At 43.3% G+C, this 24849-nt stretch overlaps 2 protein-coding genes across 3 annotated transcripts in view; one reads left to right on the top strand and one right to left on the bottom strand.

The window, feature by feature from the left end:
* The window catches only part of WDR48 (WD repeat domain 48), a 34064-nt gene extending 26419 nt beyond the window's left edge, over nucleotides 1-7645 (top strand). The window contains exons 15-19 of one of the 2 annotated variants that reach the window (XM_083466890.1): nucleotides 1102-1207; nucleotides 3050-3137; nucleotides 3660-3736; nucleotides 3851-4043; nucleotides 5384-7645. In XM_083466890.1, the coding sequence (XP_083323016.1) occupies nucleotides 1102-1207; nucleotides 3050-3137; nucleotides 3660-3736; nucleotides 3851-4043; nucleotides 5384-5479 (560 nt within the window). In that variant the 3' untranslated portion in view covers nucleotides 5480-7645. Of the gene's footprint in view, nucleotides 1-1101; nucleotides 1208-1682; nucleotides 3020-3049; nucleotides 3138-3659; nucleotides 3737-3850; nucleotides 4044-5383 lie in introns of those variants that run through there. The other variant, XM_083466891.1, reaches the window with a different exon arrangement.
* A 1689-nt stretch (nucleotides 7646-9334) lies between these two features.
* On the bottom strand, nucleotides 9335-24849 carry GORASP1 (golgi reassembly stacking protein 1). Its single transcript, XM_083467126.1, has 9 exons — nucleotides 24715-24849; nucleotides 19275-19355; nucleotides 17216-17419; nucleotides 16489-16575; nucleotides 14853-14983; nucleotides 13094-13238; nucleotides 12537-12672; nucleotides 11839-11988; nucleotides 9335-10783 (listed from the first exon to the last, which is right to left on the bottom strand). Exons 1-9 carry the CDS (start codon nucleotides 24775-24777, stop codon nucleotides 10512-10514), a joined length of 1269 nt encoding a protein of 422 aa, XP_083323252.1. The 5' UTR covers nucleotides 24778-24849; the 3' UTR covers nucleotides 9335-10511.

Raw genomic sequence — 24849 nt, 5'->3', positions numbered from 1 at the left:
CATATTGGCAATGCCTTCCTGTATGTATAAATAAAAAAAATTCCTTCCAGTAGCACCTTAAAGAGCAGCTAAGTTAGTTCTTGGTATGAGCTTTCGTGTGCATGCACACGAAAGCTCATACCAAGAACTAACTTAGTTGCTCTTTAAGGTGCTACTGGAAGGAATTTTTTTTTATTTTGACTATGGCAGACCAACACGGCTACCTATCTATTCCTGTATGTATAGTAAGCTTTGATACGTAAATACGGAGTATAATCCACATCTTATCCTACTAGCAAGAGAAAAGGTAGCTGGGTGCCAGTTCTCGGTCCAGCTTTGTCGCTGGAGACCTAGATAGCCCCAGTGGCTAGAAGCACTTTTCACCAGCTGCAACTGGTATGACAGCTTGGCCACAGCAGTTTTTGTGCAGTGGTTAATTCAGGATTGGATTACTGCACCGTGTTCTATTATGTGAGGCTTCCCTTGCGCTTGATCCGGAAGCTGCCGTTAGTGCAGAATTCTGCAGCGTGGTTGCTAACAGGGGTGAGACCCTGCCAGCATATGACACATCCACTCAGAGACCTGCCTGTTTGCTTACACTTCAAGGTTTTACTATTAGTATATAAAAGCCCTTGGACCAGTTTACTTGCGAGATCACTGTATCTTATATATACCCAATTGACTGCTTCACTCTGCAGAACTGACACTAGTTGCAGGTGCCACGTAATAATTGTTCCACCTTTGTAAAAAAATGATCTTTTAGTGTAGCAGTGCCTGCACTTTGGAACTCCCTTCGTACTCTTTCAGCTCCTGCTAAAAAAATATGTTCAGGCAAGACTATCCAGATATGTGTGCTAATCTGGTTTTAGCCGATCCTTGGTTTTATTTTATTTTAATGTTTTAATTGGTTGTTTTTAACTGTTTTTGCTCATAATTTTGTTTTATTCTTTCTGTAGATTGCTTTGAGGCTTTAAGCAGTGCATAAATCTTGTAAATTAAAAAAAATGAAACAAATTTCAAAAATCTCTTGGGGTGAAGAAAATGGAACATGCTTGTTTTGAACTGAATTACTACTGTGTGGTCTTATTACTGTGTGGTCCATTTCTTCCCTTCCTATAATAGTGAACGGCGAGCAGGAGAACAGAGTACAGAAAGGAAACGGATACTTCCAAGTGCCACCGCACACGCCAGTTATTTTTGGCGAAGCTGGAGGACGCACTTTGTTTAGGTACAAAAATTCTGAAAAAGTATTCTGGGGAAGTTGGGGTGGAGAGGGGAGCACGTCTGCCGTCTCGTGTTTAGGTTGCTGGCTTATTGGTTGTAAACTGTGTGACAGGATCTGGAAAAGCAAATGTTGAGAAAACTTGAATTCTTTGATAGTGCGACTTAGTGACAGTGCTGTGACTCCAATCTCACCTCTGCCATTAGATGGCCTTAGGAAAGCCACAGACAGTCAGCTTGTCCATCTGCCCTAGGGGATCTGTGTTCACAGGGTTGTTGTAAGGACCACTAAGAAAATATATAATAAGCAGCATTGCCTTTTAAACCCAAAGCAAGTTGATTGTCAAGGGGCACTTCCCTCTCTTCAGATGTCCTTTATTCTCTCTGCATATAAACTGTGAAGGAGCAAGGTGTGTTTTCATAAATTGTCTCAAGGAGTTTAAACGCTTTATTAAGATATTGTTCATGGTGCCATCCCAAAGGCTCACACCCTTTCTCACTACACAAGAAGTCAAGAATGAGTTCTCCTCCTGTGCTCCCATGTCAGAAGGCAGACCATTCCTCACGAGGTAAGAAGTGGCCCCAACCACTCTCTCTCCCCAGTCTTTTTGACACCTAATTGGAGATCAGCGGCTTTCAGCCTCCTAGGAAGCAATTTCTCCCTCTCTCCTATGAAATACTATTTCTCATCCGCCCAATTTGTACGGTGGGGAGAACCCCTTAATTCCCTCCCCAAGCAGTAGGAGAGGCATGGGAATTAGTTTGCCTCTCAGTGGCCACCCCCCTCTGTAGCTGGAGCCATGAAGGGATATCCTAGGAAAGCAAGTTGTCACTGGAAGGGCTTTCAGTGGCAAGGCTGATCAGCTAATAAGGTCTGGACTTGCTCACTGCTCCAGAGAGGTCCCAGCTGGCAAAAGTTAGTAAAGGTAGTAGATGAGAATACTTGATCCAGATCCCAGTGGGGTGGATCCCATCAGGAAAGGAGAAGAAGGCGGAGGGGAGCCAAGGTTTTATCCATTCATTAGCATCTCTGTCCATTCTGCTGCACTGAAGAAGGGGGGCTATTCTGTTAAAGAGTGCTACCCTTTTGGTTTTTGTGATCAAAAGCTAGTCTGTCCCACTGAAGGATTTGTCACAGGAGAATATTGATTCATTTATGATACCCCAAGTGTTTTGGGGTTTTTTTTGCATGCCCTGCTTGGCTACTTATTTATTTTAGGACTTCCTGGGGATATCTTATTCATCTTTAACTGTTGGTTTTTGTTTTATCTCTTACACTGGTACCTAGCCATGAAGATGGACTTTAGGTGCAGGCTAACAGTTGAAGAATTCCATAGGCTCTAAGAAGCCAAAATTAGAATCTGTGGAGTGGGACCCTTCCTCCCTTCTTGATACCACATTTTATGTGCTGTCTTCTTACATACCACAGGAGTTAACCCATTCCTGACCAAGAAGGAAAATATATGATTAGACTTAACCTTGCTCTTTGTCCTAAAAATTGACGTCCCTTCAAGGTATCGTAGTAAGATGAGGAAGTTGGTAGTTTTGGACTGGCCTTTAATTGCCTGTGCTAAGGAAGCGAATTCAGACATGTAACTTAAAGCGTTCCCAAGTATAATTCAATGTAGGACATGTGCCACTAGCTTCAGGCACAAATTCATCCCAGTATGCCTTAAAACACATTTGCCTTTGTCTATCAGACTGTATACCTTGTTACTTCCAATGGTATTTCCTTGTTTTCATACACTTGCTGTTGGTTTTTGTGCAGAGACGACATCTTAAAGGATTCTTTCCCTCCCACCCACATTAATCTATCAATGTACCACATTTTGAAACTCTTTCCAATTAGGTTGCTATGTCGGGATTCCGGGGGTGAGACTGAATCCATGCTCCTTAACGAAACAGTGCCACAATGGGTAATTGACATCACTGTGGATGTAAGTTTCTTTTCGATATTCTAGACTTGCAGGAAAGAGAGAGAGAAAATCTAGAGCAGCTTCCCCTAAGCTGGTTTTGGACTACAACTCCAGTGGGGCTGGTGGGAATTGTAGACCAAACTGGTGTAGAGTTTTGCTCTTAATTAAAAATAAAATAAAAAATTGGCTGTTAAGGGCCACGTTTCTGTTTCAAGTACGTGGAATATGCTGAGAGCATTTTGCAAGTTTAAAAATGTTTCGTCTTATTTACAGCTTTAGTTGTGATTTTATTTCTCTTGTTTCCTAATCCGAAAGTAAATAAAATGATTTCAGTTGCTGAGTTGCGCTTAAGCTGGCAGGAATGCTACTGAAATTTCTCTTGTGACTAACTAAGTCAGTGAAACATCGTTTAGTTTTAGCTATAAAAAAACCAACAAGCTAGGGAACAATGACATAGAAAATTCATGCAAATGAGAAGATTAATTTATCATTTAAGGAGTAAGTAAATGTGTTTGTTACAGTTTCTGCTTTTTTATTTTGTAGAAGAATATGCCAAAATTTAATAAGATTCCTTTCTACCTCCAACCTCATTCCTCTTCTGGAGCAAAAACGTTAAAGAAGTAAGTATATAAAATAAATCACAAAATTGCTCTTGGTTTCCAGGAGCATGGAATAATGAGCCACAATCGGCTAAGACTTCGTGTCTCAACCACAAATACACTTTGTTTCCACAGGGATCGACTGTCAGCCAGTGACATGTTGCAAGTTAGGAAGGTGATGGAGCATGTTTATGAAAAAATAATAAATCTGGACAATGAATCTCAGACAACTAGCTCTTCCAATAATGAAAAGGCCGGGGAACAAGAAAAAGAGGAGGACATTGCTGTTTTAGCAGAAGAGAAAATTGAACTTCTGTGCCAGGACCAGGTATCCCCATTGCCTACCTTTCTGATGGTTTTAAGAATTCAGTGGAGTGGACACAATTTTGTATGCCATTCTGAGTTCCTTAGAAGGAAGGCAGGATATGTTGGCTGGTGGGGGGGGGGGGCTGGTCTTGAAGTCCTATGAAATGATTTTGGAGAAGAAGAAAAGCCGGGGTTGTGTTTGTGGCATTGGAGCACATAACCTGTCACATTCTGAGAATTCAAAAACGGGCTCAAGCCAAAACAGGTTCACTTTTGTCCTGAATAACTGTGTTGTCTCCCAGTGGTTGAAATTATCAACTGCTCCAGGGTTGGAGAAGATTCTCTGGTGGGTACCAACACCTCACTTTGCATGTCTTCTTGCAGTAGAGAGCCTCAACCATCCAAGTGGGAGGAAACGACCCAAAAAGGGGTTCCCTGGCAAATTCCCTCTTGTAAAATTAATTTGGAGTCCCAAAGGCACTCAGAGAACCGCTTTGAAATCCTCAAGTAGAGTTCCTTGGTCTCACACAAGTTGTTAGTTAACAAGGTGTGGTGTGTGACAGCCCCCGTCAGTACATTTCTCATACTTCAAAGTATTTTTATTTAGTTGCGTGCTTTAAAAATGATGGTTCATCTTCCTTGGCTGCCATGATGCAAGTTCCATTTTGAATAAGGTGTGAACTTTACTCCAAGAGTCTTAAAGTTTGCATTCATTGATGGCTATTGGAAACCAATTTGTGCTTTGCTACCTTTAAGCAGACTTGGGAATCTGAATGCCTTTGAACGTCCTCTGGGTCATGTAATGTAGCCAAAATAGGCAGCCTGAACAGGAAAAACCTGTCATAAGGAAGATGCTGCTGCTTTTGCAAAGCCCCAACAGCCCTTGTACCTGGGTGACTGCTGAATTTGGGGACTTCTGGCGCATAAAATGAGCTGCTGTGGCCAAAATTTGGGCTGCAGTCCTAGCACAAGCCTTCTAATGGCTGACAGGGAAATAAAAGACGCATGCTTGAGAGGGGAGACACATGGATATTGTTTCTTTCATAACTGATGGTGGGATATAGAATCACAGAGCTGGAAGGGAGCCTATCACCTAGTCAAACCCCCTGCAAGGCAAGAATTCGCAGCTGTCCCTTATGGAGATCAAACCTGCAACCTTGGTGTTATCAGCACCACTCTAATCATCTGAGCTATCCTGAGGCCTGTGCCTGTATGCCTAGGTACATACAGGTGTACCATCCGAGAGATGCTTAAGGGGGCGGGGGAGGGAGGAAGAGAATGGATGTCTATATGTGCCAGGGAATAAAAAATTAAGAGGGATCAGAGTCTGATGGAAAAACCCAATTGGTTTTGTGTGAACAGGTATTGGATCCAAATATGGACCTTCGAACCGTCAAACACTTCATATGGAAGAGTGGTGGCGACTTGACTCTCCACTACCGCCAGAAGTCGACGTGAGCCAAGTGGCGGGCCCAACCGGTTTCTTAACTTACTTGAGCTTCCTGTCCTGGTTCCAGCTGTAGCGCTCTAGAAGCCGACTGAAACCCTAAGGTAGATCTGACACGTCTAATGCCTCAGTGTGGACAGAATCTACTTGAATTGAAGTGACTAATAAATCTGTAATATAGACAAATCTCTATGACCTAAAACTAAAGCCTGTCCTTACCAAGGTACAAGTGGGAGTGGCATGAGAAGCCCTTGCGTGGTTCCTGTTTTGTGAGGTGTACAGCGACCAGGTGATCCAGTGCAGCTGTCTGTGGGGGGTTCTTATTTCGGTTTTCATTTCCAAGGTTTTATCATACTTGCCATCCGCTCAAGCTTGTTGTGAAAAAGGTTTCTCAGCCCTGTTGCTAAACTCGTTCACCGTGTAAAAAACTGCATGTGCTGTACTTTGTTAATACATTCCATGTAAACGGTGCATACTTTTTCATGAAGAGTCAATTTTGGCCGCTTCTCGAGACAGATTTCCTAGAGAAGACAACGCTGTTGTACAGTTGAGTAAAACAGTCTCTGTAACGTAAGCCAAAAGGGTGAAATCCCTTGAGGCTTGTTGATTGTCTTTCAGCTGTGATCGGAGCAAAAATCAGTAGATTGTGTGATAATAGGGTCAGTACAATGGTGCAGTGCATCATAATGGAATATTTCAAGCCCTTTAACTAGAGTTTTAAAAATGTAACTTCTGTAGTTCCGTTTTTTCCCCTAAGGTGGCTCATTGATCACAATTCCAAGCAATTGTGCTCTACGTTTTAACATCATGGCGCATTCTAGAAACTTGTAGTCATGATGGGGGAAAAAGGAGTTGCAGATTTTCCTCCTATGGTTTTTATATGCATTTTTTGGATGTTTTTGTTGATGTTGCAAACTGTATACAGCTTAGCTTTTCTTTTCAACCATTTCTTAAAAAGAAAAAATACATTTTACAGCTTTTTCATATTCTCATACTCTTGTAGAATCTAACTTATTGTAAGCGGGAGCAGGGGAACACTTCGATCTTCTGGGCAAGAAAAGCTGAGTTTGAATTCAAAGTTCAACTGGAAAAGAAACATCCCGATAACAAAATATTGTAAAGTGGTTTTTATTTGAAACAGAAGTACAAGTGCCTTTTTAAAAGAGGCAGTATAGTAAAGTTAGGTCCCTGCCTGCTAGATGAGCACTCCTCTCTTCCTTAATGCTGGCAGCTAGATGTAAGCTATAGCCTGCAAAACATCTTGGTTTTGCTTCACTGTTGAAAGACAACTGGTAAGCCCTAATGCCAGCACTTTTTTTGCAGCATGGGAGCTGCTTAAAATTGAGCAACATGCAGGCCGGTGGCATGCTTTTAATACTTCCCATGTCATCTGGTAATTATCCACAAATGAATGTTGCACCAACCAAGTGGAAAATATCCAGAGTCTGATACTTATGAGTCATTTGACTGCCTTTTATGGGTGTTTTGAGGATTATGTGTCCTTCCCCCACCCTCCCACGCCAGCTGTGGTAGAAAGACAAAATGCAACATTACAGCACCTTTTGGATATTTTCCTCTTAGTTTTTGTCTAGCGGTGGTTGAGTACCCCATGGAGCACTTGCATTTATACACATCAGATTGTCAAAGCAACTGCCATGTTACAGAAAGATGAGCTTTGGGTTGTCCCTAAACCATTGTCGCTTGTGCTCCAGATGACACGAAGCACTGCTCTAAACAAGATCTGGTTAGAAATTAAGCTTGCATGCGCCTTTCCCATCTTGACATTTTCCATTTGTAAATCCCATTTGTGTGTACAGCAATCTAGTTTGCCACATCTGTGCTACACTGCACACTTTAGTGAAGTTGGTAAATTCATTGGTTAAACAACTGTAAATTTGTCCTGAATTGATTAATATTGGAGAGGGGCTTTGTTCTTATCGACCTAATTTTAAATTTTGTGCTCTCCATGTCTTCATTGAAAGTTAACTTTAACTCCCCCCTCTTCCTCTCCCTTTTGTGTGTGTTTTTAAAAAATCAGCCAAGATTCTAAACTTTTTATTTTCTACAATCCCAGCAATGTAGTTTCAGGAAAGGTTGACAGAGGGCCTGTAATGCCAAAAGGATGAACATGTATTGAACAATTGTATAGAAATAATAATAAAAATCTTTAGCTAACATTCCTAAGCAGCTTTGGTCATTTTTGTTTTAAATATGTGATCATAAATTCCTTGGCCAGGTCTTGCCAGAAAGCTCTTCAAAGTTCCTGAAACCAAAATTAGCATACAGAACTGTGGATCTTTTGCACACTTGCCCTATCAGCTGCACCACAGTGTCAGATATGTATGTATATTAGGAGTATTTCTACTTAGTCCTCAAGTCAGGCTACAAAGTTGGTCTCTGTGCTGCTTTTTTTGGTTGTGTTTGAGCACTAGCTATGCAGGCAGAAGGTCCCAGGTCCAATCTCTGGCATCTCTACATAGATTGGGAAAGACCTAACAATCTCAGGAGAGCTGCTGCTTGTCTGTGTTGACAAATACTAAGCTCAACAATTGGGACTATCCATTTAATTTTTCCCTGGTTCTTCAGTGGTGGTGGAGGAAGAGGAGGATCCTGTGTGGGTTTTCAGTGCCCAGCTCTCCACTGGCAGGAAGTCAAACTTTCAAGGGGGTATGCCAGGTCACTCTTTGCCAGGGCCCCTGGGTGGGTGGCTCTTTTGGGCATCACATCCCATTTCACCAGGAGCACAGCTGCCTCAACAGTGTTCTGGACCCGACCCCTCCCAAGTGACAGTTGGGGGGTGGAGGCTATTGGATACATAGATTTGAGGATCAACCTCCCCTCCCCTTCTCCTAAGCCCATACCAGGGTTTCTTCTTGTTCTCCATCTGTGCTACCCTTATACAGCAACCATTAGGGCCTCTTGGGACTTGGCCCCAGGGATTTGCTGGCACAGAGTGGTGTGCACAAGTTGTTTTTTCCCTCTTCCTCTTCTATTGCTTATTTTTGACTGTTCGGTTACTTGCTTAAGCACAAATTGAACTGGCAAAGGGTGTACTCTTGCCCACCAGGTATACCTACCTGCTCAAAATTTTGACTGCCTGCCAGCTGAGAGGTGAGCATTGACAACCCACACAGGATCCCCTTCTTCTCTACAGGGAAGGAACTTATTGCATTAAGTACCAATGTTTGCTTCTTGTTCTCAGGTGTTGTTTTTAAACACACACAGTGGTACCTCGGGTTAAGTGCTTAACCCAGAAGTCCATTCTTAACCTGAAACTGTTCTTAACCTGAAGCACCACTTTTGCTAATGGGGCCTCCTGCTGGACCACAGTTTCTGTTCTCATCCTGAAGCAAAGTTCTTAACCTGAAGCACTATTTCTGGGTTAGCGGAGTCTGTAACCTGAAGTGTGTGTAACCCGAGGTACCTCTGTGTGTGTGTGTGTATATATATATAATCTTTGCCTAGTTCTCCAAGTTCTGAAACCATGAAATATAAGGTGTACAAGATAATCCTGGCTCTAAGGAGTTGTTATTCCTATCCAAACTCTGAATAGAACACTTTGGAAGGTGCTACTGCTGGCTGATGAGTGTGGCTGGGAGTTTTGAGGACTGGGCCTTAGCTCATGAGACTGACCTGAAAAGGGTTTGGAAAAGATGTATCTCCTTGCCCTAGTAATTTCCCTTGGGGGGTGATGATTTTGCACGAACTTAGGTTATAGTGGGTGGGGGACTTGCTCTGGCTTACCTACATCAAGACACCTATTGTGGCAGATCGAGAGTTTGGATTGCACATTATTCTGGGAGCTACTGAATAATAAGCAGGACCAAAATGGCAACTTAACTTCTGCAGGGAGTACTTTTAACAAGTATTTTCCAAAAATGGTTTATTTTTAATCTTCAACAAACAGAAGCAGAGAATCAAAAACCATTTTGAAATATACCATTCAACACAGCTAGTGTGATATAGAACATCTGTTATTCATGTTGAATAAAGCCGTGTTCAGAGCTCAGGAGAGGAATCAGCCTCCCTAAAAAGCAACAGTCTTGCCATTGGGTACAATCCTACATGATATTAGCTTATTAGCTCAAGTCAACACATACCTGTCATTAGAACACACTTAATTTGAAAAGAAAAACTGAAATTCAATTATTTTACCATGCATGCATGTTTAGAATTGTCACCTTTAATTTGCAGAGGCTCAGAAGAAATATTTCAGCCACATCTAACCCCAAGTATAAAACTATAAGTTGCTTACGTTCACCTTGAAACTATTCTTTCAAGAGAGATTTCTAACAAGTAAGGTATCCAACAGGAGAATGAAGTAGCTGTTTGGGTTCATTTCCTACCTCTTTGGCATGTGTATATTCAAGAGGTCTGCATGCGCCTCCCTGTCTCCCAGATAACTTTAATGTGGCATTGACTAGAGGAGGAGGATTGTGGGGGCTATGCCACCCCACCTGCATGTGCCAGGGATGGAGTTAAGAGTACTGTAGCAGCTCTTCTGAAAGGAAGCACTGTAACCTGGATTGCAGCCTTGGAAGTTGAAAACACATTAGCCTCTTCTACATGGGTGCCCAGAGAGAGTCAAATTGTAAAGAGTCATTTGGGAATTTTAAACATTAATTTTTTTGACATATAAAATCCAGGTGAACAGTTGTCACAATTAAAATTGAACCTAGAAAGAGGGCTAAAAGGTTCTGCTAAAATCAAGCCACTGTGTGCTTGCTAGCTGCATTTTTTAAAAACAAAACAAAACTAAATGTCTTGCTATTAGCTTTTGGGCAGACAGCAAACTCTTCACACAAAACAGCATTTTAAAAGAACTTATTCCAAGTCAAATTATCAGTGTTACTGCTGAGCAGTAGTTGCAGATGTTGAAACCTATCAGGCAATGAAAGGCTGGCTCAAGATCACTGGAAACAGCTTGAATTCTTGCAGTATTACTGTAATATAGCAACACAATGGATGTCACTGGGTATCAAAAGCCTTATTGTCTGGTACCAATGTCCTTACAGCTGATAGCAAGTGCTGTCACTTTTAGCACTAGATCTGTGCAGTTTCTTCTGTCAATTCCTTGGCCTTTTCATCTTCACTGTCAGGTTGTAAAGCTTTGGTCATTTGCGGGCTCTCAGTCCCATCTAAAAGCAGAAGTGTTTCTTGAGCACCACCATCAGCTTTAGAAGTTGCATTTACAGAGATATCCACAGGAAGGGATGGCAAAACAGAAACTGAAGGCGCTGCATCCAACTCTGGCTGAGGACTCGAGCCCTCTGCATAAGATATTGAATCTTCTGAAACTGGAATAGAGGCCTGGTCTGAAAAGCAGAAGTCAAAGTCTAATTACAGAAAAAACAATGCCTGTAATTCTCAAAACATGAAGTCCCTGCAGGTGACTGAAGAAAGCAACATGAAATCAGTAACTAAGCTACCATGTACTCTCTAGAATTAACTCTGCTAAATTATGAGCAATTGTGACTTCTTCCATGCTTACCCAACAAACACATCAGATTTTAACTAGCTTATTTAAAATAGGACGGCAGATCAGATTCTGGTAGATTGCTCTGTGACTTGCAGTAGATGAGCAAGGTTTTTAACTATAACAACAATTTTCTCAGCTAAATTAGTCTGCTGGAATGAAGAAAGGAACCAGAAGTGCACTTTTGCATGAAACAATATTCAGCACAGTTAGATCCTGGCACTGAAAACAAATCCCTAGCCTCAGAGGCACCCTTTTTTCTTCTTCTCTAATTCTAACACTGATTTCAACAGGGCTGCCCTGAATACACTAATATTTCATATTGTCTTTAGTCTTTATGATGCCAGAAGATTCTTTGTTTATTTTTCTAAAAAATTGTTGTCAGAAACCAGAATTTAGTAAGGAGGTATTAAAGGTGATCACACAATCAATATGTTGGTTGTGGATTTGCATACTTCTTACTTAACTTTACTTTCTCATTATAAACACTTCAAGCTTTCATATCTGACCAAAAAGCAGACTAAAAATTGCCAAGTTTTACTAAGACCCATGTACAGTCATACCATGGGTTGCAAACGCTACGGGTTGCGCATTTTCAGGTTGCGGACCGCGCAAAACCCGGAAGTACCAGAACGGGTTACTTCCGGGTTTCGGCACATGCATAGAAGCACAAAATGACATCATGCGCAGAAGTGCTGAATCGCGTCACACACGTGCACAGACGTAGTGCTTCAGGCTGTGAACGCTGCGGGTTACGAACGTGCCTCCCGCATGGATTATGTTCGCAACCAGAGGTATGACTGTAGTAAATGCTGCAATCTTTTGTGTTTAATTTAAACACAAACATTTACAGTAAATGATGTTTGTGTTTGAATTACCCAAGTGCTTGCTTACCAAAGTGTGAATCAATTCCGTTGTTAGATACCAAGCTATCAGTTGCTGCAACAGTGTCTGGCAAGTTGAAAGAAGCAGAGGAAGGCACCTTGACTGTTTTCACTAAGTCAATTAATTCAGGAAAAGAAGCTCCAGACATATCTATAAAACCTGGAAAGCAATGGGAAGAGAGAAAAGTACAGCCAATAATTTACAAGAGAAATAAATTGTTTAAAGGTGAAATTTCTTTCCTGTTCCTAGCTACCACCAAAATGACTTGTAACTTAGAATGCGAATGCCATCAAGAAACTTCTGCTTACCCCTCTGTTAGCCATGAACAGCCTGATACAAATATGCTGAAATCAGTGTAAGGTGTTATCTGACCCTTCTGGAATTACGGCATGAAGTCATTCTTACTTTGGCAAGTGCCTTGGCAAAGGTATTCCTAACCCCCCACACCCATCTCTGTTCGTAGGCTTATGATTCATGGGGTGGTAGGTGAGATTCTGAAGGATCCTGTCACTGCAGGGGTTGCACAGTCAAGTTACTATTCCCATCAGTGTCCTGCATTGTTCCTCTCCCCATAAGCAGACTACATTCTGCAAATTCATAGTCAACACAGTTCTTCTTCATTGCAGAATTTCTGCCCATATGAACCTGCATATAAAAACCAGTCACCCAACTTTTATGCTCTAAAGGTCAACAGGTGAACAGATTACCTGGATCCATGACTCTCTGCACAGGAGGAGGAGGCTGAAGAGAATTTTCTACTGAATACATATTTACACTTTGATCTGTGCTGTACTCTAAGCTTGCAGGTTCTTCGCTTTGGGAGTTTGGTGCTAACAGAGGAGCCTGAAATAATTTATAAAACAGAAAGAGTTGCATGCTTCAGAACAAGGAACACATTCATTATCACTAAGCAAAGCAACTACAAAGTGGGCAGATGACATGACCTCATTAGACACAGAGTTTCTAAGGGGGAAAGGCTGCTTTTCCCTCTGATCCAGAAGTGCAATGCAAGCCAATCAGCCCAGCAAACCCTACACAATTATGTCCACAGATGCTCAAGAAGAATGTAACTTAGCTTCTAGGCAGGTAAGTGGGACACGTCATGGCCCTCTGGAGGAAGGAACAAAAGTGAGTAGGTGGAGAGACGGTATGTGAGCTGCCCACAACTCCTGGGAGTATTACAGCAGCTGAGCCCTGCCCTTCGCATATTAAAAATAGCAGCACCCACAAGCACTGCAGTCATCTTTCACTGTGAAATGCCTACCTCTGTATAGCCATTGGTTGGTGGTTCAGGAGGTGTGTCTCCCAAGGGCAAAGGAGAAGGAGGACCAGCTTCTGCCTTTTTCTTTGGTATAGAAGGCTGTGTTGGAATTCTGTGCAAATAGCCATATCCAATGCCACACCCTAAACTGCACAAGAAGGTAAAGAAAAGAAAAAGAAACAAGCTTGCACCCTTGAAAATTTTGTTTTCAAAGTAACTGACAGAAGCCCATTCGACTCAGATCACAAGTAGAAGTCTATCTCTCTAAACTGGAGTGTGCAGCCCTTCTTGGCCCCTCTAACTTTGGGGCAGAGACAAATCTTAAGGCTATAAGTGATGTATATTAGTTATGAAGCTTCCAGTCCGCACTCGCCCCCAGGAAGCAGGGCAGCTTGCTTTCCTCCACTTTTCCCTCAGCACAAATAAATACGATGGCACCAAAGAGACCTAGGCATTGCGGGGAGGCACTGTGTCTGGTAAGCAGTCACACCAGACCTTAGCAGCCACTTTCAAGAGGATTTTTTGTTAAGGTTTTAGGGTGTCAAAAGGGAAAAGGCAGAATGCTGCACGAAAGAAACATTTCAAGTCTCTTTATCCTAATGCAGCAACTTACAAAAAGGACTCTTCCCAAGTCGCATAGCATTGTGGGTGGTCAGAGGGGCAACAGAATGCTGGCAACATTTCAGTTTTAAAGACTCTTGACCCAGTGTGTTCTGATTGACAGATGGCTCTGTCTAACCAATAGAATGAGTGGCACGTAACCAATAAAGGTGCTGTTTACCTTGGGAAACTGGAATCAAGTGTTAAAATTACTGCCAGATTTCCCCAACTCCCTTGTGGGATGACAAACTTCCCTCAGCTCGTGTACTGCAGTAACCTAGGAAATGAAAGCTGAGTAAACTGGAATTATTTATAAAGGGTCAGGCTGCCCCTTGGTCATTCACAGAGGACTAAAATACATATTCATGAATCAAGTCCCCTACTTACTGAAGCCTGAATGCCAACAGGATAGGAAAAGGAGATAGTCTGCCCTAAACATGCAGGAAAATACAGGTTGGCAAGGGGGCAGAAACTCCAAAATACAGCACATGCACACTTCCTCTTGGCTCTTAGCTCAAAAGCAGGGACTGGGGTGGGTGGGGGACTATTAGGGGCAGCTTCCCCCACCTCGTTCATACGCACCTGTATTTCACAAAAGGTCCCTCCACACTGCTTGAGGCTCAGTATCAATGAATGTGAATTAGCTCACACCTCAACCACATGCAAAGGACCATAAGGAAATATGGCAGCTAGGATCGGGCTGGGTGCAGTTGCCAAGACCAGTAGAGAAAATATGGCCTCTCGGTTGCACACCTTTATCACTGGTCTATTTCTGAACTGCCACCCCACCTCTTATTGAAGCACCACCACCACCTCAGATTTTGTTTCTAGGCTGCCTGCTACCCTTCCTCTGCTCCATCCCTGACACATCAATCAACACACACCTTGGATCCTCATCTGTCTTTTACATTGCATTAAAATGCAAAGAAGGTAAACCCCTGGATGAGAACTGCTGCTTCTGTGTTGTGCTGGTGCCAAGGCAAGTGTTCAACAGGGATAACACGAAACACAGGAACTGTAATGGCTTTCTAGGGTGCATAATTCTCCCACACTGTGGATCCCATGGGGCTAAACATCTTCACAGCAATGTACAGGAAAGCATACTGTGATAAGTAAACCTTGACCTCATTTACAGACTATCCTGTCACTCACAAATCCATACCTTCCTTCTCCACCCCAGGCTCCATTGGGGGTTACAAAAACCTCTCGACAGGAATCAGCTTCTGTGTTATAGACCATCAGTTTCAACGGCTTCCCCTCATGGGTTTCAATCAATGAGAAAAAATCTTCGGACTGAGAGAAAAAGAAGACTTGTCATCAACCCAACAGCTGCACTCTAGAACCTCTCCCTGCCTGCCATTACATGATTTCCAGGTGTCCTGTTGCTGTGTAGGACAAAGAATGACTAGCTAGAATTAGCAGCATGTTCTTTGGATATGCCCCTCACAAGGTGTCCTATTGATATCTGCCAAAGTACAAAGCAGCAGGAAACAGGTCATTGCATTAATCTGTCAAGCTTCCATGTGCAATGGACAGGTCAGAAAAGAGGACAAGATATGAAGCAGTTAAAGCCAGAATGGTGAATCTGTGGCCATTCAGATGTTGCTGGACTACAATTCTCATCCCAGACCACTGACCATGCAGGTTAGGATTGATGATAGTTGGAGTTCAACATCTAGAGGGCCACAGGTTCCACCATTAGGGCAGGATGGTTTCACACAGCAAGTGCAAATGCAGGAGGGGGAAGCAGGTGCTTGGGGAAAGTAAGAAGATCACCCATGAAATGGTATTGGGCAGGAGTGGATGTAACTCCTTATAGGACTGTTGGTTTTAAACCTCACCGCTACTGCCATCAATCCTCTGTGCTAAACACCTTTGGCTCAGCAGTGCAGAACTCCCCAGCCCAAGGGCCCAATTCAGTGTGCCAGGTCATTTCAGCCAAGCCATGCTGTCACCTGACGTCAAGTGCAAGAGAGACAAAGCCAAATTCAAATGGGAAGATTGGTAACAAACTCTGAACTCTTCCTTTGCTTCCTCAATTTGAATTCAATGCTTTTTCAATTTGGCTCCTCTTTTCCCTTGCTGCCCTCCCAGCCCCAACCATCTGTCAAAATGGCATGCAGAGTTGGGCCAATTCTCCACCCTGGGTTTAACTGAAATATCTGTAGAGATGGATCCAACTTTTCTTCTCTTTGTTTCTGCATTCAGCTTTCCCAACCCTTGAGAACAAGAGTGGGTGAATATTTAAAGACAGCTACACAATTTGCTGTCAGATCGTGAAGTTGAGGCTCCAATACTTTGGCCACCTCATGAGAAGAGAAGACTCCCTGGAAAAGACCCTGATGTTGGGAAAGATGGAGGGCACAAGGAGAAGGGGACGACAGAGGACAAGATGGTTGGACAGTGTTCTCGAAGCTACAAACATGAGCCTGACCAAACTGCGGGAGGCAGTGGAAGACAGGAGTGCCTGGCGTGCACTGGTCCATGGGGTCACAAAGAGGTGGACACGACTAAACGACTAAACAACAACAACAACACAATTTGCACAGAGAAATTTATATCTAGTCCCAAAGCAAAGACTGGGAAGGAGACTGCATGTGTAGAATAGCTTAAGCCTGGGGAATACTTGCTACAATGATCATAGTGCAATTATAGGCATATCTACTCTGAAACTGAATTAAATGGGGCTTTCTCCCAGGTAAGTGGCTATGAGATTGCAGCAGCGATCACTGAAAACTGTCTAACCCCACCCCACCCCACCCCTTTCAGCCAATGGTGCAACTGATGACTCACTTTACCTCCTGCAGTATCTGATCCGATCCAACAATATAATCAGTGTGCGGCTGCAGGCCAGCCAGCGCTGCTGGGGAAGCCGGTTCCACATCCTAGAGAGACACTGATCAGTTATGTTACCTACGCCTAGTCAACAAATCAAGCAGTGAAAAGCATATATCCAGTTGTTTGCAAACAATGTTCCCAGAAACCCTTGCAAGCTCATCCTCAATAAGAGATAAGATAATAGAAGACCAATTCCAGGAAAGTTGTCTACTGTTACCAGACCCACCCAGCATGGCAGAGGTGAGTGCATGCTAGCAAAACACTTTTTCCTGGGGAGGGGGAAAATGGGCACCATCTGGTGCACCCTAGAATGCTCTGCAATGTGCAGTCAAGTCAATGTGGAAATGTTTCCCTGCAGGAGAGGAAGTTTGACGAACGATGCCTTTATTCAAAAAATATCACCATGAAAGGGGAGGGGGACGGAGAAAATAAGCCCAGAGCTGACCATCTCAAAATCCGCTCACCAGAGGGGTTCCCATGTTAGTCTGTTGCAGCAAAAGCAGCAAAGGGTCTTGTGGCACCTTAAAGGCTAACACTATATTTTGCAATAAAACTGGTTAGTCTTTAAGGTGCCACAAAACTCTTTGCTGAAGGATTCTTTCTTGGGATAAAACAATCAAACCCTAAATTCAAAGTGACAGAGTAAGGAAGTATAGTAAAAATGCACAACCATCTTTTCCTACTTACCAGCACATGCCACACATGCTCACTGGCTCTTTGGAAGCTACAGAACCTCACGCTGGCTCCCAGGAGTCCCTGCCCTCCCCACATGTTGCTGGGGACCACCTCCACTTCACGCACTTTCATCGTTTTAATGTTGTACACCTCCAATTTCACAGCCTTCTCAACATTGGCTTTCAGCAAATCTTTTAAGATGTCCCCTTCTTTGTTCTCAAAAAAAAAAAAAGAAAGAAAGAAAGAAAGGAAAGGAAATGTAAGAGGTTTGTTTCTGGACAGTAGCCAACAGACTGCTAGGCCGCCGCCGCCAACAACAACAACCACAAAATATATTTATAATTTGTTTTTTAATGATTTTATGATTTTTTAAATGATTTTATAAGTTTCCCCAGCCACACTGGGTGGCTCCCAGCAGAATAGCAAAATCACTATAAAACATCAAACGTTCAAAACTTCCCTAAACAGGGCTGAAACCAGTTTAAAGATTCACAGAGGCTATGGGGAGGGGCAGGCCAGCAGCTGCAGAAATTGAGGTTGAAGTATCAACTTGCCTTCCATAAAGTGGATATTTCCTAATACCTTATGGAACTGACAGCCACAAGATGTGCTATGGCCACTAACTTTAAGATGAATTAATTTTATTAATTCATTAAACATATCTCCTGCCTGCTTTTCCAAGAGAATGCACTGGAGGAGAACAGCAATAAAAATAAATTCAGCACTTCTTGAGGCAATAAATTCTGTTAAGTTTATTTTTAAAAGAACAGCCCCAACTGAAAACAGAGGTCCCATATAGCTAAGGCAATTGACCAGTACCTCTGAATACCAGGTTCTGGGGATCACAACAGGAGGAGGGCTGTGGCCTTTATGTCCCATCATGCAGCGTTTAGGACATTTAACAATAGAGGTACTTATTTCAAAGCAAATCCCTCTGAAATAAACAGGAGTTGCTTCTAATCAAGCATGATTAGGTCATAAAAGAAATGTGCAAAAAAATAAACACCACCATTTGCCATGTCTTTTTCCAATGAAACGAAGTATATTTGGTAGCCATAATATACGTGGGCCAAGAAGCTTCAAACATGTTAATTATTTACAGGGTGATATTTGAACAAGTGCTGAAAACTAGTTTTGTGACGTGATAACAGGTCAACACCCTCCTTCCCTTCCCTTCCCTCCACAGCGCAACACACCCACCAGCTCTGATGAACAAGAGATGTTTGCAGCACAAACAGATCCCAACTTGAGCAAGTGTACCCAGCCATTTACTAGAGGAGAAGTTGGGGCATCTCTGATATTGGGAGAAATCTCCTTTCCAGACCCCAATATGGCCTGTCCGTTGCATCCACAATCAGAACTTCCAAGACAAACAGACATATGTAAAGGATGGAATTCTGCTACTTGAACAGATTTTTTTTAAAGACACCTAATCACAGAACCATTCTTAATCTCATGCAAACTCAGAAGCACAAGTTAGTAAAAAACCTGAAACCTTTGTTCATACAGGACACTCACAGCCAGCCATTTCAGATGCTTCCATGGCCATCAGTGGGAAGGACCTGCTTAGAAGTTCACGCACAGCCCTTCTGAGTCACAGGTACTATAACCAACCAAGCCCTGCATAGGGGCAGCCTCCCTTATGACTCAACTTCCAAGCAGATGAACCTACAACAGTGTACGGTCCTTCTATGTTTTTCAGAAGGGAAACATGAGCAGCTGGGCAGAACCATAGCCCATATCTCCCAAGTGCTCTGTGCCTATCCGGCAGTTCTACTTGCTGACTCCTAGTTTTCATTTATTACGGTAATTCATTAGTTCCACTTATGCACCAACTTTCTTCCACCACAGAGTTTAAGGTAACATACATGCTATCATTTTTTTTTGGGGGGGGGGGCAGAAATTTGTCATCCAAGCACTGAGCAGATCTACTTAGCTTCAGAAAAGTGGCAGCTTCATGTACCTTCAGGTCATGCTTTTGGATGCACTTATTTATAGCACACCAGCAACATACTTACCTGCTAGAGCTCAGCATTAAAAAAAACCCAGTGACTTTTGTTAAGCTACTTACCAGTCTGGTGTGTCCTATTGTGAGGATGAAATCAAAGAACGGCTCCAATCCAGCCTGCTGAGCAGGGGAGTTTTCCTGAACCTGAAAAATGGCAGAGTTTTACATATAGATGAACCAAATGAAAAAAATGTCAGTGGAAGCACACGTTTTCTAAATTATGTAATGCAAAAAGTATTCATACCAAGCATGCTTATGAGCTGACAATAAGAGACTTGTCTTTTGGCAGTTGGGAGAGGTTATACTGGCCTAGAGCAAAAAGAAAATACCACAGCCAACCATCCTAACAAACAGGATAGATGTATTGCTCAGAGCGCCTCTCCTCCCTAGCCAAACAGAAGCCAAAAGGAACTCTGAAAGGCAGGCTTGCGGTCCATCTAGCTCAGTATTGTCTACACTGATGGTCTGTGGCTCCACGGAGTGTCAGGCAAGAGTCTCTCCCAGTGCTACCTGGAGCTGCTGGGAATTGAAACTGGTGCTCCACCACTCAGTTACATCACTTCCCAAAATAACACATGCATCTAAGAGATGCAGTTTCACAACAATCAAAGAGGAAACCTGTGGAAGACAAAGTGCACAGCACAGAGATAGTACTATGCAGTGCAAGTCACAGGGAGAAACTTTTAAGCTCTTCCTTCAAAGAGGAGACCAGGTATAAGTTGTGTACAAAACACCAACTGCGAAATACCAATCTGCTGCTGCCTCCATGCTTGATATGCTTTCAAGCTCTACAGGCCAAGTTGGGAGCACCGGACTGGTCTACCTCACAATTCAATTTTATCTATATGAGTCTTTTGTTGCACAGATGGGCTGGGCAGACATTACAAAGAAATGCACAGTCCACCTATTTCCAACGGCAACCAGGAAATACCAATATATATTGCACCCACAGGAAGCACAGTGTGACTTACACAAGGGATCCCAAGTAATTTCTCAGCCAGACACCAACTGTCAAGTAGAAAGACGTGCTTAGCTTTAACAATAAAACAATGTAGTTCTTGTGCTCTCGAGATTATTCACCTACAATCAGAAGCTGTTTGTGGTAGGTTTACTGAATGGCAACGTGTACAAATGTGATTTGCTAAGACTGTGTAAGAACCAGAAAAAACTGCAAGCATAGCTAAGCACTACAGAGGCTGGATCCAGCTGCACATAAGTTAGTTGCACTTAATTTTCATTAAAACCAACGGGACTTAAGCCACAACCAACCCATCACATTGATTTTAATAAGGCCTATGTGCAATTAATGTGGCCCAACCCATTCTATTATATGTATTTATATCTCATTTTTCTATGTTAAACATTCATTTAAACTGGCTTACAAATTTTGTTTTAAGATATAGTGAATGGTAAGAGAAGCATCAGAATGTACCATTTTGAAATAGTAAAAGCAGCTGGAAGGCAAGACATACAGTGCTTCCAAACAGGGACTTAATATTGCAAATGAGCAGTGGAGAGCTATTCCAAATGGCTTGTTGGCAACAAAGGGTTTTTTTAATACAAGATTTTCTCTTGTGTATTTTGTGCAGTTTGATACCAACCATGTGTGGATACTGCAAAGCAAAAAAGAAAACTTGCATGCATGAGGAGCACTAATCCCACAATAAACACCACATTTAGAGATTTTACTTTAAGAATGGCCACTGAAGCAACACTGTTTTCAGCACTTTAAAAAAACATAGGCTTAGCTCCTTTGGGAATATACATTCTGTTAGAATTATGCAGTGCACATCTGCATGAAGTTATTTTTAACAGTTTATTTTTCTCCAGAGCTCTTGGTTTCCAAAGGAACCAAAGATTTTTGCACACAAACAGAAGAGGAAAGAGTATCATAACTGGATAGTCAGGCTATGTGCCAAGGAGTGTCACAGGGCAAAAATAAATAACTATGGGCGAGAGTGCTGGACAAGGAAATAGCACATCATCCCTTAACCAGTGGAAGCATTTTCCTATTCCCCCATATGTGTTTGAGCCCCATTTTTTTTTAAGATTCCCTCCACAAACAAAAAAAATGTAAGAACTGGTTTAAAGATTACTGAAAGCTTCTGTTCTCAGTGTGCCATGTTCTGCAACACAAAACAGATTCCACAAGACTTTGAACAGCATATGCACAGCCCTGGGGAGAGACCTTATTTACACAGCTCTCCCTGAAAAATAAAAATAAAATTGAATGCAGCAGAACTTTGTGCATTCGTAGTTCATCACTTCTGAACAGAACAGGCAAATCAGAGTGCACAGTTCATTCCAAGCTAGACATGTTAACCATACTCTACCAACAGGAACATACAGTGGTGCCCCGCAAGACGAATGCCTCGCAAGACGGAAAACCTGCTAGACGAAAGGGTTTTCCGTTTTGGAGGTGCTTCGCAAAACGAATCTCCTATGGGCTTGCTTCGCAAGACGACAATGTCTTGCAAGTTCCTGCTAGTTTTTTCCCCTTTCCCCCCTTTTTTCTAAGCCGCTAAGCCGCTTATCAGCTGATCCGATCATTAAGATGACATTATGATGAAAATGAATCATACATGGTGTGGATAAAGTTTAACAGCTGTGCTCTCTCACAACCAGCATTCAAACTCCCATTGTTCTAGGTGCATTTTGCAACAAGGAATTTCATTAGTGCAAGCAGTTTTTGAGCTCTATGGGCGCAGTCCTGCGCCTAAGATTTCAGATTAAAACTGCAGAGTGGAACAAAAGGAGGACCTTTTCCTGCCTCTCCACTTCCAGGCATTCTCTGAGGACTGGAGAAGAGACCCTATTAAGAATATTGGGGGGGGGGGGGGGAGAGGCAGCGGAAGCATGGCTTTGTTTTTTGCAGTCGTCAGATTAGGACTAGACCATGTGAAAAATGAATATAAGATTTTAGCTCATTTATTTTCAGCTTTGTATTCTAATTATAAAAAAAGTGCAGCGACATTCCGCTGTTGCGCCCATAACCTAGGTTTAAGGTGCCACTTAGCTCCTAGCTTTCATATCTCTGTTTCTAACACTTCTCACAACTCAAGATACATCCATCAATTTCTGGAGATAAAAGAACACATTTCTTTCAACGTGTGGAATTTACATGGAATTCAAGTAATGCATGGCCATCTTAATTGGGGAATGCTTTAATGTTGCGCTTATCGTATTTTTAGTGCAGTTATTGCATTGCTTTTATTCCGTGAGCCAGAGACCTTTTTTATGTTATAGGCCAGCCTATAAATAATGGAAATCAGTAAACGATTTCACCACTACAAGAGTACAAGAGACAGCTATGGCTGATGACTTTATAGGGGTATTGGGTTGGGGGCAGCACTCAAGAGGATTCATCTGTCAATGGCTACCAACCACAATGGCTACATGAAGCCTCCACCTTAGTAAGCACAGAAAGGAAAAGGAAAAGGAAAAGGAAAAGGAAAAGGAAGGAAGGAAGGAAGGAAGGAAGGAAGGAACAGTGGGAGAGGGGTGCTGCCCGCCTGCCCTGCACTTGTGGGCATCTGGTTGGCCACTGTGGGAAGTCGAATCATAGTTGTCAACTTTTGGATTTGAAAATAAGGGATCAGCAGCCTCACCTGCCCCAGGGACAGTCTACAGGATATAGAACAATCCGGGATAGCAGTGGGAAGCGGTGCTGAAATAAAGGAATTTCCCGCAAAAAAAGGGAAGATTGACAGCTATGAGTCGAATGCTGGAATCCACGGGCCTCGGAGGGTCTTTTCCAGCAGGATTCCGCTTATGACGCTGGCGCTCAGATAGACTGCCTCTGCGTGCGGAGGTTCCACCTGGCCGTAACAAACCGCTGATGGAGGAGAAGTTTGGATTTGATATCCCGCTTTATCACTACCCGAAGGAGTCTTAAAGCGGCTAACATTCTCCTTTCCCTTCCTCCCCCACAACAAACACTCTGTGAAATGAGTGATGCTGAGAGACTTCAGAGACGTGTGACTAGCCCAAGGTCACCCAGCAGCTGCATGTGGAGGAGCAGGGAAATGAACCCGGTTCACCAGATTACAAGACTACCGCTCTTAACCACTACACCACACTGGCTCTCAGAGGCTTTCTAAGCATACATTACACCTATTCATAAGCACTCCATTAAAAGCTGGCACCAAGGTGATCCCAACATTTGTGCAAGATCTCATACCCAATCCACAACCTGCTCTTAAGAACATAAAGAAGAGCCCTGATGGATCAGGCCCAATGGCCCATACAGTCCAGCGTCCTTTTCTCATGGTAGCCAACCAGATGTGTATGGGGAACTGGCAAGCAGGACTTGAACACAAGAGCATCTCTCCCTTCCTGTGGTTTCCAGCAACTGCTGTTCAAAGGCATTACAGTGGTACCTTGGGTTAAGAACTTAATTCGTTCCAGAGGTCCGTTCTTAACCTGAAATTGTTCTTAACCTGAAGCACCACTTTAGCTAATGGGGCCTCCAGCTGCCGCCATGCCGCCATCATGCAATTTCTGTTCTCATCCTGAAGCAAAATTCTTAACCCGAGGTACTATTTCTGGGTTAGCGAAGTCTGTAATCTGAAGCGTCTGTAACCCGAGGTACCACTGTACTGCCTCTGACCATGGAAGCAGACCATAGCCTCCAACATGACTGGTAACCATTGATGGCCACAAATCTGTTTCTAAAGAAATTGCTTCTATGTTCAGGACCTCCCTCAGCAATTGTAGAGTTGGAAGGGGCCCCCAAAGGTTATCTAGTTCAAGCCCCTGCGATTCAGGAATCTCAGCTAAAGCATCCAGGACAGGTGGCCATCCAAACCTCTGCTTAAAAACCTCCAAGGAAGGAGAGTCCAGAAGAAGAGGAGGAGGAGGAGGAGGAGGAGGAGTTTGGATTTGATATCCCGCCTTTCACTCCCTTTAAGGAGTCTCAAAGCGGCTAAGATTCTCCTTTCCCTTCCTCCCCCACAACAAACACTCTGTGAGGTGAGTGGGGCTGAGAGACTTCAAAGAAGTGTGACTGGCCCAAGGTCACCCAGCAGCTGCAAGTGGAGGAGCGGGGAAGCGAACCCTGTTCACCAGATTACAGTGGTACCTCTGGTTAAATACTTAATTCGTTCCAGAGGTCCATTCTTAACCTGAAACTGTTCTTAACCTGAAGCACCACTTTAGCTAATGGGGCCTCCTCCTGCCACCGCGCCGCCCGAGCACGATTTCTGTTCTCATCCTGAAGCAAAGTTCTTAACCTGAAGCACTATTTCTGGGTTAGCGGAGTGTGTAACCTGAAGTGTATGTAACCTGAAGTGTATGTAACCCGAGGTCCCACTGTACTAGTCTACCGCTCTTAACCACTACACCACACTGCCTCTCCTGCGAGCTCCCTGGGATAAGGCAGTAATACTGAATGACAACAACTGGCAGGAGGAAGCCGGACGCCCCGTCACGAACATAAGCCGGGCTGCGCTTTCCTTCCTCCTCCAGCTGCTTCCGCGACCGCGTCCGGGGAGCTCGCCCTTACCCCGTGCACGTGATATCCCTCGGAGCCCCCGTCGGGGACTTCGGAGCTGGAGCCCAGCCCCATGAGGGCCACCTCAGGAACTCGGAGGAGACACCGGCGACGCCATCCTCATCCTCCCTCAAGTTCCAACGCTGC

The sequence above is a fragment of the Podarcis liolepis genome (genome assembly GCF_965112155.1).
Source record: "Podarcis liolepis genome assembly, chromosome: 12".
Taxonomy (NCBI): domain Eukaryota; kingdom Metazoa; phylum Chordata; class Lepidosauria; order Squamata; family Lacertidae; genus Podarcis; species Podarcis liolepis.
The sequence above is the reverse complement of the archived record's forward strand: the minus strand, read 5'-3'. Positions and strand labels throughout refer to the sequence as shown.